At 42.6% G+C, this 18,579-nt stretch overlaps 1 protein-coding gene across 1 annotated transcript in view; it reads left to right on the top strand.

The window, feature by feature from the left end:
- The window catches only part of MTHFD1L (methylenetetrahydrofolate dehydrogenase (NADP+ dependent) 1 like), a 623,332-nt gene that overhangs the window by 150,329 nt on the left and 454,424 nt on the right, over nt 1–18,579 (top strand). Inside the window, exons 11-13 of the mRNA XM_029596548.1 lie at nt 4,678–4,851; nt 10,557–10,693; nt 12,557–12,603. Coding sequence (XP_029452408.1) covers nt 4,678–4,851; nt 10,557–10,693; nt 12,557–12,603 — 358 coding nt within the window. The remainder of the gene's footprint in view (nt 1–4,677; nt 4,852–10,556; nt 10,694–12,556; nt 12,604–18,579) is intronic.

The following is an 18,579-nucleotide window of genomic DNA, read 5'->3' on the forward strand; positions in this document are numbered from 1 at the left end:
CCAACAGCGACCAAATCTTAAAGAGAAAAGAGGCAGATTTCAAAAAAGTACCTAATCGGAGAAAAGATATTGTTAAAGCTCTGTTCTCACATTTTCCCTAACGTGTAGCCTGGTCAGCCAAAAAAAGTGCCAATTTTGCGCATTTAGCGCCCCCTCATCAATGCTTATATTTTTAACAAACATGCACTATATTTAAAACTATATACGATGTTTCATGCTTGGAGGAAGTCTGTGTGGTGCTTGCTCCTTGGCAGGAGTAGCCCTCTTGATTATATGCCAGTAAATCCTGCCAGCGGTTTTTGAGTATGACAGCCAGACTTCCTCAAGCATTAGAAAATTGCAGAAAGCAATGAAATAGCTTTGTTTATTGATCTGTAATTAATGATTTTGATATGATAGCACTAAAAATTAATGAAAATTAATTTCCTTAGTTTAGACCTTGGCAAATGTTCTTTATAGGTAGGAGCAGGCGGCGGAGAAGCCTTCTCAACTTCCCACATTGTCCCCACTAAAATTGAGGAGCCAGGGGAGAAGTTGGGAGAGCCCCTTGCCCATTGGCTCCTAAGTTTTTTGGATTTCTCCTTCCAAAGTCTGCCACAGCTCCTGGTATGAGAAGAGAAGCACAGTAAGTGCACCCCTCCCCCCCCCCCCCCCCCCCCCCACCCATCCTTACCAGCCGCACACTTTCGTTTTCAATCCTCTCACCCTGTCCCCAGCAGTCTCTCTCTCTCTCTCCCTCTCTCTGTGTCCTCCCCACCTTGACTCCAAGCACCCTTCTCTCACCCCTATCATCTCTGGCAGTTTTCCCTCTCTCAATCTCCCTTCATCCCTGGCAGTCTTAACCTCCCAGGGACCTCCCCTCCCCAGTTAACCATCAATGTCTTCCAGCCACACACCCACCTAGTTGCACACCAGCAAGACAGCTCTAGCTTTGCCATCTGGCATAGGCGAGCCATATCCCCCAGACTCTCTCTAGCTACCCCCTCACCCTCATCACCTGGCTTCTGCTGCTAAACTGCTAGTTATTTCTGGCCGGAACCGCACCATTCTCAGTGGATTTTGAACTGTGTGGTGCCCAAACTCTTCTGCTGGTCTTAACAGTTTCTAGCCTCGCAAGACTGTGAGACCATCACAGGAATTTGGACACTGAGTGGTTCAAACTCGGTGAGAGCCAAATAGTGCTGACTGGAAAGGAACAGTGGTTCTCTTGATGGCTGCAGTGGTACTTGCGGCTATGCATTAATAGATTTAACTTGAATAATTAGACATTTATTTATTTTGCATGTTTTCGTACCTGCCTTATCACAAAGACCCACAACTAAAATAGTCACCAGATGTAAAAATATCAAATCAGAATACTACTCTGTACTAATTGACATTTAGATCCCTATCTAAGCTGCAGGATGCACTTCAAATAGTTGTGCTGCATCTGATATTGTAACTCTGGATGCCATGTGTTCTGTAGTTCCTTCTTTGCATTAAGTTATTGCTTCTTTGGTTGCTTTGATTTCACAATCAGAGCTATGGATGCAAGTCCAGAAGTCCAAATCTGCTAGTCAAATCCAGGAGATTGAATGGATTTCTGTGCAGGTTGGGCAGATTTTTACTATTCAGACATCCGTAGTACAGGATAAGATGATGACCAATAAAAAAAAAAATGGAAAATCAAAAATTTTTACCTGATATCTACAGATAAATTGGCCTAAAATGTTCACAGCGTCTCTGAGGGATTTAAATGATTGACATTGTGAAAGTACCAGAGAATGTTAAATCACCGATTAATTGGTGCGGTTCCGGCTTGAAGGAAGGAGATTAGAAGTTCAGAAGAGTGAGGACCCAAGAGAAGATTTGTCTATGGACAGTCTGGACTTGACCTCTCTACTGGAGAGCTCTGGTGGGGATGAAGTTAAGAGGGCAACTTTATTAGTGTCCTTTGTTTTGGCACAAAATAAGGTCTCTACAATATGCCTTTACTTCCTTAATAGGATTTTTTTCTCTGGGGCAAGATATGGGTCTTTACAGATTTAGCTAAGAAGATTAAAAAATATAGAAATATATTTCTGGAAATGCAATGAAGTTGTATCTCTGGGAGCATTTTTTATAATTCAGTTTTCTTGCAAGTGTGTGGTGAAATTTCAGAATACTTCTTATAGCTTTTTTGAACCTACCCAGTTATGTTTTTTTCTTGGATGCAAATGAAGTGGGTGGTTTGAGTGGTTCCAGTAGTGGCTGAAGTTAGTTTCTCTCAATGCTCTTCATAATAGTACATTAGACTGAATGTTAAATTTTCTTTTTATCTTTTTTCCTAAATACCAATTCCTTATTGGCTTTTGAATGTATTCCCCTTAATGTGGTGGGTTTAATATGGTAGTTGTTTTGCTTTAATTTTTGTGTTTTCCTTTAGATTTAATATTGGATAGCAATAGAGTCTTTTCTGTCTTGATGTAATAATTTGAAATTTGTTAAAAATAAATTTAAAAAAATAGTTGCGCTTGAGTAGCAGACAGAGACAGAAATGTGGAAAAGTAATAGCCAGTTTATAAGAAGCAATATTACTTTTCCACGATTTTGTCTGTTTTGTCCATTACTTGGCTGAATCTGTTTGAAGTGTATCCCTCAATTGGGATAGAACCTTAATGATGCTAATAATTTATAGTATTGTTGGCTTTCTCACATCCTCTTTCAGAGCAACGTTTAGTAAACCTTTCAATCCATAAATACTAAATGTCGCTGATCCGCACTACCTGATGATCATCGGCTTATTATGATTGACAGTATAAAAGGCTTCACACAGCTCAATAATCATATTGCCAGATGGAAATGGTTACCTTCTGAGATGTGGGCTGCTGCCCTGCAAAAATGAAAAAGTGTATTAGCATGGCTTTCAAAGAATGTTATAAATTAAGCATAACTGATTTTATTTCAATGAAATTCCTGTGAGAGTTTTCTACTGTAAACATTGCTATGTTAAGAGATTAAAATTTTTTTTTTGGGAAGTATGCATTTTTTTAAGGCTTCATTTTGTTTGGACGAATGGAGGGAGGAGGTAATTTTTTTTTCTTTTGTTTTTCACTTGTTTTTACATAGGAATGATGGCAGAAATGGACAAAATGGTCCATCTAGTCTGCCCAGCAAGTTTATGGTAGTATCTGTCGGGCCGTGCAGGTTACCCCCCATGCTTATCAATTTTGCAAACAGTAAAAGTCAGAGCCCTAGGTTACTATCTGAATCCAATTCCCTGTTACCCTCTGCCGTTGAAGCAAAGAGCAAATAGTGAAGTTGCATCAAAAGTATCAGGCTTATTGGTTAAGGGTAGTAACTGCCGCACCAGCAAATTACCCCCATGCTTATTTGTTTCCCCAGACTGTAAAAGTCAGGGCCCTCGTTGTTTGCTGTCTGAGTCCCATTCCCCTGTTCACCTGCTGTTGAAGCAGAAAGCAATGATGGTGTTGCATTAATAGTAAGTAGGCTTATTGGTTAAGGGTAGTAACTGCTACACCAGCAAGTTACCCCTAGTCACTCTTTTCTTCATTTCCATCCTCTAGTTTTTAGGGATTCACAGTGTTTATCCCTTGCCCCTTTGAATTCGTTCACTGTATTTGTCTTCACCACCTCCTCTAGAAGGGCAATCCAGGCATCCACCAACCCTCTCTGTGAAAAAATATTTCCCGACATTGGTTCTGAGTCGTCCTCCCTGAAGTTTCATTTCGTGACCCCTAGTTCTATTGATTTCTTGTCAACGGAAAAGGTTTGATGGTTGTGCATCATTAAAACCTTTCAGGTATCTGAAAGTCTGTATCATATCTCCCCTGCTCCTCTTCTCTTCCAGGGAATACTTATTCATATTCTTCAGCCTCTCCTCACTGGTCTTCTGATACAGACCTCACACTATTTTGGTCGCTCTTCTTGGACCGTCTCCATCCTGTCTTTATCCCCCTTCAAATACTGACTCTAGAATTGAACACAGTACTCCAAATGAGGCCTCACCAAGGACCTGTACAAGGGCATTATCACTAATTTAGATGCACACAATCATGTGTCCTGGAAAATACTCTCTTTAGCTCTGGGTCAAACTTCTTGTTTAATTTGACCTTTTGCTTTGGATTTTTTTAAAATATATTTTTGTAGTAAAATAATGTCCAGTTGAAGCTCTTTGTTGCGGTATAAATTATGTGGTCATGATTTTAACCAAACTGACTAGCTATGGAACATTGCTGTATGTTTTTCTTGTTTGTGGCTGGTAATGGGGAAGTGATAGAACTGCTGGTATGTAGAGAAGAATCAGAGTATCATGCAATAAATATGTATGCCACACTAAATATGACAGTAACTAATTGCTATTCATATTCTTGCCTCCCTGTGTCTCCCTTCCCTTCCTGGAAAAAAAAAATCTGCTGTGATTTTTAGAAGTTTGCATGACTTGTGCTCTGAACAATATTTTATGACACCGCCTGAACTACAAGTGCTAGATTGAATAATTAGATGATATTGGTTGCCTGTTAACTCTTGTAGTCTTTGGTTTTAGCTAGGTCAATAAGCTTCTGCTGATGGTACTCAGCAGAAGAGGATTTTGACAACAGTGCATGTATTGTTGCAGAGCTCAGTTATTTGTGCTATAGTGTTGACCACCCAAGCAGTGAGAAGTCTCCTGACTTCTTGTTTGTTTTTCTTCTCCAGTGACATTGAGATTTCTCGAGCACAGAGTCCAAAAGCAGTTGATGTGCTTGCCAAGGAGATAGGATTGCTTGCAGATGAAATTGAAATCTATGGCCGAACCAAAGCCAAAGTACGTCTCTCCCTGTTGGAGAGGTTAAAGGAACAACCAGATGGAAAGTACATTTTGGTTGCTGGGTAAGACTGAGCACTGAACCAATACCTTTCAATGTCTTTAGTATTTTTGCTTTACCTAAATCATTTTTGGTCTATGTGTTAATCCCCTGTTCAGATTTCTGGTATTTTTTCATTTGAAAGCTACAAAGCATATTAGTAATTCTAATCATAAACTTCATGTAATAAATGAGAATGTCAACCAAAAAATGAATTCCATATATTGAATGGAATTACAGATTCTCTCTCAACTTCCTGTGTTTTCTCTATTTTTTTTAGCTCATTTTGTCTCTGTATGTCTTTCTTGCTCTTCATTTCTGTTTCTATGATTTTAAACAAATTGGTACACTATTCCCCACATTCTTACTTTGGAATCAGGTGTAGCTTCAAATCAAAACATTTTGTTATGTGTAGCGCTATTGTACTTGCTCATAACCCCTTCACCTGTGGAGAATGAATGATGTCGTTATGCTGTTGCTGCTGTGAACAAAACTGGATGTGTCTGTACAGTGTGAGGTCAAGATCTATGAGACATGAACATTTTGTAATTAAAAAAAAAAAATATATATATATATATATATATTGTCATCAGACAGGTGGCTGCTCACACCTGTATGGACATCCTGTCTGTATTTATTTATTTATTTATTGTGTTCTCCTTTAAAGTCTACCTGAATGTAGCAACAAAAAAAAAATGCATGTTATAAAAAAAAAAAATGCATGTTATAAAAAAAAATAATCATGTCCATTCTGGTATACCTGGGTCTCCAGAAATTGACCAAAAAAACGAGGAAAAAAGAAAAATATCATGAGGCTGTGCTCAAAAGGTGGCGCTCAAAACAATTTAATTTAAAAAAACTTTTTTTGAGGTAAGACTGACCGTATCGGCAAGCCTGGCGACAAACCCCTTGAGTCATTTAGCAGGGGTTGTCCGGACTTCTCGTCATTTACAGTCAACCTTGAACACACTGTTTTTTACTGTGCTTTTTTTTGTGATTTTTAAAGATTTTTAAAATTATTTTTTCAAATTTTTCAAAATGTTTGCAATGTTTTCAAATGTTTTCAATAAAATATATAAATCCAGAGCAAATTATTTCTTTTAAACTCAGTCCAGAGAAATTATTTCCTGTATAAGGACAAGAAAATAAATACCCTCGACACCCGGCCGATGTTTCGCTACTGCTTCATCAGGAGCGCGTATTGTCTTTATATATCTCCCGTCAGTACTTATTTTACCAGGAGCATACTGACATCCTTCTTGCCCAGATAGTAGTTTTTAGAATTAGCTTGTAATGTCTCCCGCCAATGATTGTTTCTCGGGGAGATGTCCGCTAAAATTCAAAAGCAGTTTAATTCTCCTGCATCCGCCAAATTTTCGGCGGTGTCTCCTCTCATAATTGCCCAGAAGTATCCTATAATAAAACATGAATACATTTGATACTATTTAAAAAAAGTATATTCCACTTATTTAAAGTTACTTATCTTAATTCCATGAGCACTGCCAAACCTTCATTGTGGACGTACACCGTCTCAGCTTACTTCCGGATTTGCCACTCCACATGTTTGCAGGTAGAATTTTCCATCAAATTGATCCTGTTTTGATCCTGTTTTGTACTCCTTACCCAAGGTTCATAAAAATTTGGAACAACCCCCAGGACGCCCCATAGTGGCGGGTCGCGGATCTGTATTGGAGCCACTATCTACATATTTGGACTTCTTCTTAAAACCATTTGTAAAGGAGGCCCGTTCATTCATTCAGGATACTTCACATATGTTGCGGACTTTGCAGGAGGTTACTCATCTCCCAAATGATTTTTGGTTAGTTACTTTGGATATCTCATCATTATATACAAATATCCCGCAACAAGGAGCTTTTACACTAATGGAACAGTTGTTCCATCGGCGTCAACGACCACACAGAGTACCTTCAGCATTTCTGTCTGAATGTTTACGGTTGGTGCTATATAAAAACTTTTTTCAATTTGATGGAAAATTCTACCTGCAAACATGTGGAGTGGCGATGGGTGCCACAGTGGCGCCAGATATTGCAAATCTTTACGTCACACAGTTTGAAGAGCTATATTTATACCCCTCCCAATGGTTTGCAAAAATGACAGTATACAGACGTTACATTGATGACATCTTTTTTATTTGGCTATCTTCATTGGATGATCTTCAAACATTTTTGGATTGGTTTAACACACTTGATCCACATTTACAATTCACTGCTCAATACAAACAGACTGCCATAGCCTTTTTAGATATATGGATCAGTCGTGAAGGTAATAAAATTAGTACCACGCTATACCGTAAAATTACGGATCGAAACAATTTTTTGCGTTACTCCAGTGTTCATCCTGTCCGTCTTAAGGATGGACTGCCGATTTCTCAATTTCTTCGGCTACGCCGATTATGTTCTACTGACATAGAATTTTGGACCCAAGCATCAGATTTGTTTGAAAGATTCCTTCAGAGGGGCTATCCAAGATCAGTGATAAAGAAAGCCTTTAAAAGGGCATTATTTGCAAATAGAGAATTACTCTTGGATTATCAACAACATCCCTTCTCTAAACATCTCACCTGCACCTTAAGATATTCATCCCAAGTTCGATCAGTGATCAATGTGATTCGTTCCCACTGGCAGGTACTGGCGTTGCACGATGTATTCCAGACCGGTCCGAGATTTGCGTTCTTTAGGGGCCAAAATTTACGTGATATGGTGGTGCATTCCACCTTTCAGTCAAAGACAGCAATGTCCACAAGTGGTGGACACCATCCATGTGGGCATTGTGAAATGTGTGCACTTTCATGGGTTGGTGAACAATGGCAGGAGCCACATTCAAATCGAACTGTGCAATTGAGATCTGAGACAACGTGTGAGTCAGAGGGCGTTATATATGCCATACAATGTCCGTGTGGTTTAAGTTACGTTGGGAGAACAAAGAGAAAAATCCGTACCCGCTTAATTGAACATAGAAGCTGCTTGAAAACATCAAAGTTAGAGGCCCCACTCGTACAACATTGTATTTCATTTAAACATATATTTTCTGACCTCAGATGGTTGGTTATAGAGAAAGTCTGGCCCAGCAGTAGAGGAGGAGATATTCAATACTACCTGAATAAACGAGAACACCATTGGATATTTACTTTAAATACTATGGACCCTAACGGCCTGAACGAGAAAATCAATTGGTATTCATTAATTTGAATGATCACGGTGGAGTCAGAGTGTCAGTTTGAATATGTAAGTATGTTTCATATTCCATCAGGTAAAAATTCCTCACGGGAGTTCAGCATATGAGGAGTTCAGTATTGTGAATTGTTTCTGAGTCTTTTCTAAGTTTGAGGAGTGACGACGTGAAAGAGAACTATGAGGCAGACTTTCTGCACAAAATGCCGACGTAATAGAGAACTGTGACTGTCAAAGTCTATGGGACATCACGACGTTGTTGAGAACTGAAGAAGTGACGAGATAGACTCGTTTTGGAAAATGCCGACGTGATAGAGAACTGTGAGTGTCAAAATGGATGGGTTTATTCACTTCAGTTGGTGTTGAGATGCAACCAATCAGGGAATGAAGAAAAGGGAGGGATTTCCGCTTCTTGTTCTTTAAAAGCCATCCGGTATGAGCCATGTTTCAAAGGTGAGGCGATTCCAAGCGGGGATCGCAGCTATAAATAAATGATTGGAGACAGCTATTGAAGACTTCCTCTCAGCCTGTTTGTCACAGAAGAAAATGAAAATTGTTGTCCCCCTGAAGCAGGACCGTTAGAGCGTGGGTCCGAAACGCGATCGTGTCGGGGTTATACAGGATAAGTACTGTTGTTAAATGAATTGTTTTCTGGCTAAGAAAAAAAGTGACGTTTGAAGTACTTTGATATGGGACTATGTTTGAAGTTTCTATCAGCTTGACACTAATCGAACAAAAGATTGAAAAAACGTGCTGAAAGTGAGCGTGATAATTGAAATTGTAAAAAAGAAAAAAATGTGAAAAAATTTAAAGTAAAACGGACCAAAACCCACAAGAAAGAGTCAGGTTAAAATACCTAGACCCCGTGAGGCATGGTCCTACAAACATAGTGTGTAGCTATTCCTTTATAGTTTACATAAAAACACTGGGTTTACCAAGATTTTGAAGTCTTGATTACAATTGTGGTACCTGGAATATATATTATATATAAGGGCCTATAGTGTGTGGGAGATATGATAGAGACATTCAGAGAGCTGAAATGTATTAATAGTTCACAAGTAAACCTTTTAAGTGGAAGCAAAGTTCTAGAACAATTGATCATGATATGAGACTCAGAAGAAATACTCAGGAGCAATGTAAGGGAATATTTTTTCACAGAAAGCATGGTGGATGTATAGAATGTCTTCCACGAATAGGTGGAGGAGGCTAATATGGTAACAGACTTCAAGAAGAAATGAGGTGAGCATAGAGGATCCATACTTGCAAAGAACTGAAAAGATAGTGGGAGATTAATGAGCAGATGAATTTGTCTGGCAGGCTACTAGTACAGTAATAACTAGAAGTCCTAACAGAAACACAAGTGTTCACACAGCTGCAGTGAGTTGGTGATGTTGGGTGCTGTCCAGAAAGGTCATGTGGATAACAGTCGCCATGATGATTGGATTATTGTGGGTCCTTGTGTTTGGAAATGGGAGGGGAAGGGTGCTAAATGTGGACTAAAAATGAGTTCTTACATGTTGAGATACCCCAGAAGATGGAGTAAAGTAGAGAAAGATGACAAAAACTATCTTGGATAAGGAGTGATATTCTTCAAGCACTTTGAAATGTCTGTATGCCAAGGCTAGAAGTCTAAGAAGTAAGATGGGAGAGTTAGAATGTATAGCACCAGCCTAGCCGAGAGAGAGAGAAAGAAAAGCCATAACATCTGCTCCCTAGATAGGTATTTGTATCCCTATGGTAGGCCCACCTAGTAACTCGAGGTGAGGTTTAGGTATTAGTGTAGGGGGTTAGGGGCCACTTTGACATTCAACGCGAGACGTACGAACAGAACAGTGGTCTCCTGTGAAGATTTGATGATTTTCGGAGTGAGGAAACTCACCCAAAGATGAGATTTGGGCAATGTTCTCTCAACCTAGCTTGATGGGCTCTCTACCTGGGTAACATCTCTCTCTCTCTCTCTCGGTCCCCCAGTGGTTGAATGCAGGAAATACAACAGGTCTGGCACTTAAAGCAATGTCTGAAAATGTTATCGCAATTTGCGCTAACTTAGCTCTTCGCATAGGTAATTAGCGCAAATTGCGATAAACTGTATATTAGCATAAAACACACCCCTTTTGCTATCGCATGCGATACTTATCGCATTTTGATAAATCCAGGCCTGAGTTTGAAAGAGCAAAGTGTACACAATGGTGTGCAACAAAGGACTGCATTGTCTTGTTTTGAAAACGTGAATAATCTGTCCCTCTTGCTTTCCATGATTCTATTGGTGGCTGCTCGTTTAGTAATATTCTGATAGAAGGTTTATTCATGAGTCTGCACAGGGTTTTCTCATTACTTGGGAAGACATATCAGAAGAAACTAAAGCTCTTTTAACTATAGCCAAAATATTTCCACAGTAGTAAAATATTTGTGTTTCATTTTTCTCCTATCCTTATGGCTGCTTACATAGGAGACATTCTTATTTCATTTCAGTTTATGGAGTTTGCAAAAATTGCCTGACTTTTATTATTCTTTTTTCTGTTTTGTTTTTTTTTGTTAGGATAACGCCTACACCCCTTGGAGAGGGTAAAAGCACCGTCACGATTGGCCTTGCACAAGCTCTGACTGCTCACACAAATGTTAATTCCTTTGCTTGTCTGAGGCAACCTTCACAAGGCCCCACCTTTGGAGTTAAAGGTATTTAAATGGATCTAGACAATCTTTTCATATCTGTTTTAAACAGTGAAGGAAGACACAGCAGCCCATTAGTCAGATGAGGATGTGGTAGACTTTGGAGCATGCCAGGGTCTTATTTTATCAAACGACAGCTGCTTGTTTATGCAGAGGTTTAGGACTGTTGGTCCTTAGACAAGATCATCACATGGAACATGTGCAGCACAGCAGGCTCTGTGTCATAGGAACGAAGATGCTCCAGTGCATGGTCTTACATATAAATAATGTCTTGATCTGGTTTTCCTTGTGCTCACTTCTCCCACCCATTGCTGAGCACAGGCCTCTCTCCTTTCCTTCCCCTTTGGTCTTTTCACCTTCTTCTCTCTCCCTTGTCCCCTACCTCTGAAGCTCCCTTTACCTTGAGGGAATCTGAGGACTCTTCCTCTCCAGCTTCACGTCCTGCCTGGAAAAGAGGCATTCTGCTGACTCCAGAAACACCACTCCCACCTTTGGTTGTTGACTGATCCTTTGCCATGTATTCCTACAACTATCCCCACCCTTATATCTCTTGCATGTGCCGCTTTCTTCCCACATTTATTGCAAGCCCTTTGTGGCCTGGAGCTCTGTTACACCTATATGATTAGTGTTAGAGGGCAAATGTTTAATATGATACCAAATGGGCAATGTACACCTGTGCTTTTCACCCTCCCCAGTCCCAGCCAGTTCTCAAAACACAAGGTACCCCCACATACATTGTCTTTAAATACCGGCTTGTTATGTGGCAAGAAGTACACACGTACGTTTACATGGTGTTAAAACTATGGCGATGATAGAACGCCTGCTCCCTGCCTACGTTTTGGACCTGAAATGAATGCGTGCAGCTACCGGCTACGACCCTGAAATGCCCCCGCCTCCACTCCTCTCCACGTGATCATTTCATTTTAATGCCCCTCAAACTAGGTGAACAAGGAAATGCATTCTACATATGACATCAACAAATCAGTAATAATGATCATAGCCTTACTTGGTTTAAAACACCAAGTTTTTAACTGTTAAGGTAGATTTTAAAAGCCTTGCGTGCGAAGTGGCCCGAGTGGGAGCGACGCAAATTTTAAATGGCCGGGAAGGGCGCGTGCACATCGATGTACGCGCGCCCAGAAAAAGTGGGTGGGAAAGGGGCAGGGCACGGGCATTCCAGAGGCGGGGCCAGCACTGACGCGTGTAGCCTCTAATTTTCCTCAGCCAGTGTGTGTAACATATGGACGCCGCTTTGCTACTGCTCCTTGTTAGGGGAAGGTGTTAGGAGAACATTGCAAGGAGGGGAGAGAGAGACTCTTTCTAAGGCTCAGTCTGATACTCTATATATGGACCACTGTAAGGGGGCAGTTTGATTCGGGGTGAGTTTTCGGGAGGTGGGTTGGGGTGGGGGGGGTGTTCTTACAGAGGTATCCATTGTAAAATCGACATCATTAAAGAATTTTTGACCTCTCTCAGCTCTAGACGTGCGTGGAGAGTATTTTATATAAAATAGCGCGTATTTTTGTGCACGGCGAGATACGCGCGTTTATGGGCTGCAATTCTTTAGATAGGGCATTCCAAAACGTTATACCATTGAAAAAGAAAACCCACTTCCTAGTGTGAGTTGGATGTGCCATTTTAACAGGAGGAACAAAAAATAACGTCTCATGCTCCAAACATAAAGCTCAAGTAAGCTTGTACCTTGCTAAATTTGCAAGGGAAAACAATGCGGGCAGATTCTGTGCATGCTTCAGAAAGTGCCTGCGTAGTTTGTAACTATGTGGGTTATTTGAGAATTGCTCCCCTGCGCCGCTCTTATTCCTCATACGTTGAAGGCTGTTTCAGAGCCCTGTGTTTTTCATTTCTCAGGTGGTGCTGCTGGAGGTGGCTATGCGCAGGTCATTCCTATGGAAGAGGTGAGAAAAGCAAAAAAACTACCATCCTCCTAACCCGATCTGTCAGAAAATAAAAGAAAATCACATAGAGTACTCAGCAGGAGAGCAAAAAAATAAGCCTCCAGGGTTTTAACAAAAAAATGAAGTAGAAGAGAGCATTTTCCAAGGACAAGCAGAATGTCCGTCCTCACACGTGGGTGAAATCATCTGATGGAGCTCGTCACGGAACTTTGATCTTGAAATTTCTAGAGCTTTCAGCATGCTATAGTTACCTTCCTGCCTCCTAGGCAGAACCCCTCAGTCTTTTTTTGTGCCTTTGTCAGGTGCTGGTGGGACAGGCACTATGTACAATCCATGTGTGCCTGGGGATTTGCAGGAGTTCCATGTCATTTCACCCTATCGCTGGGCATCGATGGAGGCTCAGGCAGTCCCTGAGGACTGGACCTTTCCCGCGGGGAGGAGAGCTCATCCTCTCCACACAAAAGCCTCGAATCTTTCATTTTTATGCTCTATTGCAGATGCCCTATACAGTCTTTTAGCATTGGTAGTGACTGCCTCTATTGTAGATGTCATTGCACGCAAGCAAATACGGGGCAGGAGAGGCAGTGGCAGTTATTCCTTCACAAGGAAGAATCTCGCGCAGTATCACGGTATTTCTCACTTTTGTCCAGAGGTTGCGTTAGGCTCTTAAAAGATCTGGGTTATGGTCCCATGGGGGCCCCTCCATTCCCTCTCTCTTCTTCTCCTCCTCTTCCCCCCCACCCCAGTTTTGATAATTAAATTGAACAATCACATTCACTTTTCCTGCTGAGAACGATCTTATCAAAACACACATTGACATCGAAGTTAACCTTTCTGTTAACCTTTTATTCTTTCCCATTCCTCTCCTGCTGTGTCCCCCCTGGCATCATCATCACCTTCCCTTCCCTCCTCTCCACCTCCCTGGCATTATCATTTCCTTTCCTTTCCCTCCCACCCTCCTAGCATCACTTTCTCTTCCCTTCTGGATGGCTTTAGCTGGCAGAGGAATCTGGAAAACAGAGCTTTCCTAGCAGGTAGACAGATGGACTCAGGACCAGTGGGTTATACACCTCTCCCAACAGATGGAGACGGTGCAAACTGACATCACAGTATATATACTCCTGCAGTGACGTCAGCCTGCCAGTATTCTCTGTCTCCAGCAGATGGTGGACGTGCTTCTCCCTACTGGGGTTTGCTTCAGATTTTAGAAGGATAATTTTATAAGTAAAAGCCCCACTCTACTGAGGAGGTACCAAATGGTCCCTCCCCCAGCTGAGAATTCCTCGGGTGTTTTCTATGGTCCCTCAGATGCGTGCCTTGGTCCGGTAGCTGGTTGTTCAGCTGGCGTGGACTTAGCTGATTGTACATCTTAAAGACAGCGGTAAGCCTATTGCGGCCGTGATGGCAGCTGCCCTCTCCCCTTGCAGCTGTAGGCCGTCTCTGTACTCAGCCGGGAAGGGCTAAGCTCAGGTAAGTTTAAAAAAAAAAAAAAGGAGAGGCAGAGTAGAGAGGGTGTGTAGGACTTCCTCTGGTCTCCGTGCTCAGTGCGCTGTTACGTCGTTCGTTCCTGCTCTCATTGGGAGTAAGGGAACTGGGCAGCCTGGTGGGTTGAGCAGCCCAGATGGGCTAGGCCCCTCTACCAGGCTTTTTCCTGTGTGCCACGTGGTAGGTTGAGGCGGCATTTTCGCACTCTTTTCTGCGTGTTTAGCTGCCCTCTACAGGACCGTCGGTGTGTGTCTGGCTGTGCGTCCGAATTGTGTGCCCAGCGCTCCCTGTGTGCACAGTATAACATATATTGGTAGTGCGATCAGCTTTGGCATGGTGGTTCAGTGCACTTAGTTTTGCGGTGCATAGGCTTGGGGTACCTAATTATTTGTGCGCATAAATTTTGTGCGCTTAAAATGTTTTGCAGCGCGAATTGGCTGGATGCACATCTTCAATCTCCTGTTAAGCGTACTGACGAACTAATGGTGCCGGTGACCAAGAAACCTAAGCACCTTTCTCAATGTTGCCTGTCATATTAGGGCATCTCAGCCTGGAGTGCCCTCTAACATGTGTCAGTACTACTTAGAGGCTTAGGGAAAATTATCTTCCTCTGATTTTGCTAAGCCTGGTTCTTCCCAGCCTGATGATGGTCTGGTTAAGGACTTGTCCGGAGGTTCCTCCGCAGTGGATGGCAGCTCAGTGGGCGCTGCACAAGTACCTTCTAGTTTTGGCATGGATCCTTCCGCCTTTCTTGGGTAGAATTTTTTCAAGAATTGCAATCCTTTCTTCAGGCACAGTCCTTAGCTCCACCCAATCCTGTCAGGTCAGATCCTCAGGTGGTGGCCCCTTCCTCTTCCGGTTCCAGGATTAAGCGCTGAAGCACATCTCGGTTAGCTGTGGGTATTCCCAAAGGGAACTCCGGATGGCACTGATTATGAGGCAGATTCTGAATCTCTGGAAGATGGTGACATTCCTCCGGGACTGGAACCATATAGGACTATGTTAAGGTTCTTTCAGAGAGATGAGCTGCCAGCCCTGATTTCCCAAATTTTGAAAATGCTGGGAGTGCCTGGGGTAGATTCCATGTCTGAGCCAAAGAAAAATCCTATTTTGGTTTCCTTGCATAAAACCTCTTGGTTTTTCCCTATTATGAAAGCCATTCAAGATTGATCTTGAATGGGATGCTCCGGAGGCAAATTTCAAAGGGGGTCAGACATTGGAAGGCCTGTAACTCCTGGATCCTGTGGCGAGAGAGTGTCTGCGTTTTCTGAAAGTGGATACGCTTATCTGTGCCATCTCTTAAGTGGACAACTATCCCCATGGATGGAGGAGCAGCCTTTGAAGTATGTGCATGATAGGAGGATTGAGGCCATCCTTAAGCAAGCATATGAAGCAGTGGTAATGACATTACAGATAGCTTCCTGTTGTTCCCTGGTGGCTCGCTCTTATCTGCTTCTCTCTCAGGAGGTTGATGATTCTGGCGTGAGTTCCAGAGCAGTCATGGAACCCACTCCAGCCTTTTTAGCAGATGAGGGCTGCGATTCGGTCTGTATCTTGCCTAGAGGAGTGGCTTCGGTAATAGTGGCCAGGAGTCAATTATGGCTGAGAAATTGGTCAGCCTATTCGACCTCCAAAATTAATCTTACAAAACTGCCTTTTAAAGGCTAGCTCTTGTTTGGGAATGAGGTGAAGAAAACTGGTCAGTAAGTAGAGGAAATCCCTGATTCCTCGATTGCCAGAGGAACAGTTGCAGCACCTCTTTGGTATGTGGGGTCGTTTCAGGGGTTCCAAGTGGTTTTATCCCCTACAGAGAGAAGACCTTTCAGAGGACTCTGCCTTTCAGCATGTCTCAGTCCTTTCATCTCAGACAGCCCAAACGAGGTGCGAACTTGGGTAGCAGATCCGCCCGAGCCTCACAATGAAGGTTTTCCCGACCCACCCTTAGGAACAAGAGATAGGGGTAATCTCTTTCTCTTTTATTAGAGGTGGATCAAGTTCACATCGGATCAATGGGTCCTGGAGGTGAAATGAGAAGAATATGTGCTGGAATTTCACAGTGTTCCTTGGGACGTATTCATGGTGTCTCTTTGCCTCTCCCCACAGAAGAAGCAGGCAGTGGAGGATACTTTGGCAAGGCTCCTTGATCTGAGGGATGTGATTCCGGTGCCCATGTCTCAAGAAAATATGGGGCAATATTCAATTTATTTCATTGTGCCCAAGAATGAGGGATCCTTTCGTCCCATCCTGGATCTCAAAGGTGTCAACTGTCATCTGCGGGTGAAGCATTTTCACATGGAGACCTTGCGCCCGGTGATTATGGCCATGCAGTCGGGGGAATTTTTGACCTCTTTGGACCTGTCTGAAGTGTATTTTCATATTCCCATTCAACTAAAGCATCAAATCTTTCGGCAGTTCGCAGTTCTAGGACACTATTATCAATTTCAGGCACTGTCTTTTCATCTGGCCACCGCTCCCAGGACCTTTTCCAAGGTAATGGTGGTAGTTGTGTCAGAATTGAGGAAGGATGGGATCCTAATACACCCATATTTCAATGATTGGCTGATTCGAACCAAGTCACTGGAAGAGAGCTGCCTGGTGACCCGCAATGTGATCTCCCTGTTGCAGGAGCTCGGCTGAGTGGTGATCCTGGCCAAGAGCAGTCTTCAGCCTGCTCAGTCATTGGAATAAGGGTTCAGTTCGACATGAAGCAGGTCAGGTTTTCCTGCCGGAAGCTTGTATTCAGAAGTTGATGGTACAGCTACGTCCATTGATGAATACTCAGCAGCCAACTGTATGATCCTACCTGCATGTACTTGGTTTAATGGCGGCAACCCTGGAAGTGGTACTGTCGGCAAGAGCGCATATGTGTCCCCTTCAGCAGTCCCTGTTGTCTCGGTGGAACCCGCAGCCTCTGGACTATTCAATTCGGCTCCACCTGCCGATGGAGGTCTCCTCCCGACTGCAGTGGTGGCTACAGCCAGATCATCTAAGGAAGGGAATTTCCCTAGCCACACTAGATTGGCTAGTACTGACGACAGATGAGATCCTCCATGGTTAGGAAGCTCACTGTTGGAAGCTGACAGCATGAGGGTGCTGGGATGCTGGAATCTCTCTGGAACATCAATCATTTGGAAGTCAGGGCAGTCCGGCTGGCATGCTTGCAGTTTGGCGATAGGCTGTAGGGTCGAGCAGTCTAGATAATGTCAAACATCACAAAAACTGGGTAACAGAAATCAGCAGATAGGAACCAAGAGCCAGCAAATATCACAGGAGATAGATCAACATGGAATGAGCCAAACTACATTTCCAGATTATCTCAGCTTGCATATTATTTATTTATTTATTTATTTATTTAAGTTTTTTTATATACCAACATTCAAGACAGTAGTCCCATCATGCTGGTTCACAAGAAACAGGGGTGCAATAAACTTTACAATTTGAACAATGGTGCAGAAAAGCAGTTACATGTAACAGGGAATCAATAACTAGGAGTAAGAAGGAAAATGAAGATCAGATAATTATATATATATATATATAATAACATTATAAGAGGTGGCTATTAATGCTATTACTAGCGAAGAATGTTGATTGGAGGAGGTTAAGTAATGTTGGAGTTAGGAAAGGGCTGCGTGAACAGCCACGTCTTGAGTCTTTTCTTGAATGTTGAGATGCTGGGTTCCATTCTAAGATCCGGGGGAATGGCGTTCCATAAAGTTGGACCAGCTGTGGAGAAGGCCCGATCTCTAAGCGTGATGTGTCTGGTAGTTTTGGCTGGAGGTACTTGAAGAGATCCTTTGTAAGCATCTCTTGTCGGTCTTGTTGAGTAGTGTATAGCAGGAAAAGACAATGTAAGAGCAGACTTTCTGAGCAGGAAAAGTCTGGACCCAGGAGAATGGGCGTTATCAAACTAGGCATTTCAGTGATTCTGGATTACTGGAGTTTTCTGTTTCTAGACCTGCTGGCAACTTCTTGCAGTGAGAAAGCTCCGCGATTCCTCTGTCCCAGGAGCGATCCGAAGTCATTGGGGATCAATGCCTTGGTGCAGGAGTGGCTGGAAAACAATTTACTATATTCCTTTCCTCCATGGCCCATGTTGGGCAGGTTAGTCCAAAGGATCAAGCACCACAGAGGGATGGTGCTCTTGGATGCTCCAGGTTGGCCCAGGATACCGTGGTTTTTGGATCTGTAGCGGCTCCTGGCGGAATCGCCCCTTTGGCTTCTGGTGCACAAGGATCTGTTGTGGCAGGGTCCTATTCTTCACAAAGATCTGACTCGATTTTATCTTATGGTATTGCCCTTGAAAGGGTTCACTTACTGAACCATGGATACTCTGCATGATTTCCACCTTGCTAAGAGTTAGAAAGTTCTCCACTCCCTTGGCCTATGTGTGGATCTAGCAAGTGTTTGAGGCTTGATGTGAAGATTGAGGTGGTATTCCTTGTTTGGTCAAGATCCCGTTCATTTTGGCATTTTTGCAAGATGGCTTGAATA

Source organism: Rhinatrema bivittatum, chromosome 3 (genome assembly GCF_901001135.1).
Source record: "Rhinatrema bivittatum chromosome 3, aRhiBiv1.1, whole genome shotgun sequence".
In the NCBI taxonomy this organism is placed as follows: Eukaryota; Metazoa; Chordata; class Amphibia; order Gymnophiona; family Rhinatrematidae; genus Rhinatrema; species Rhinatrema bivittatum.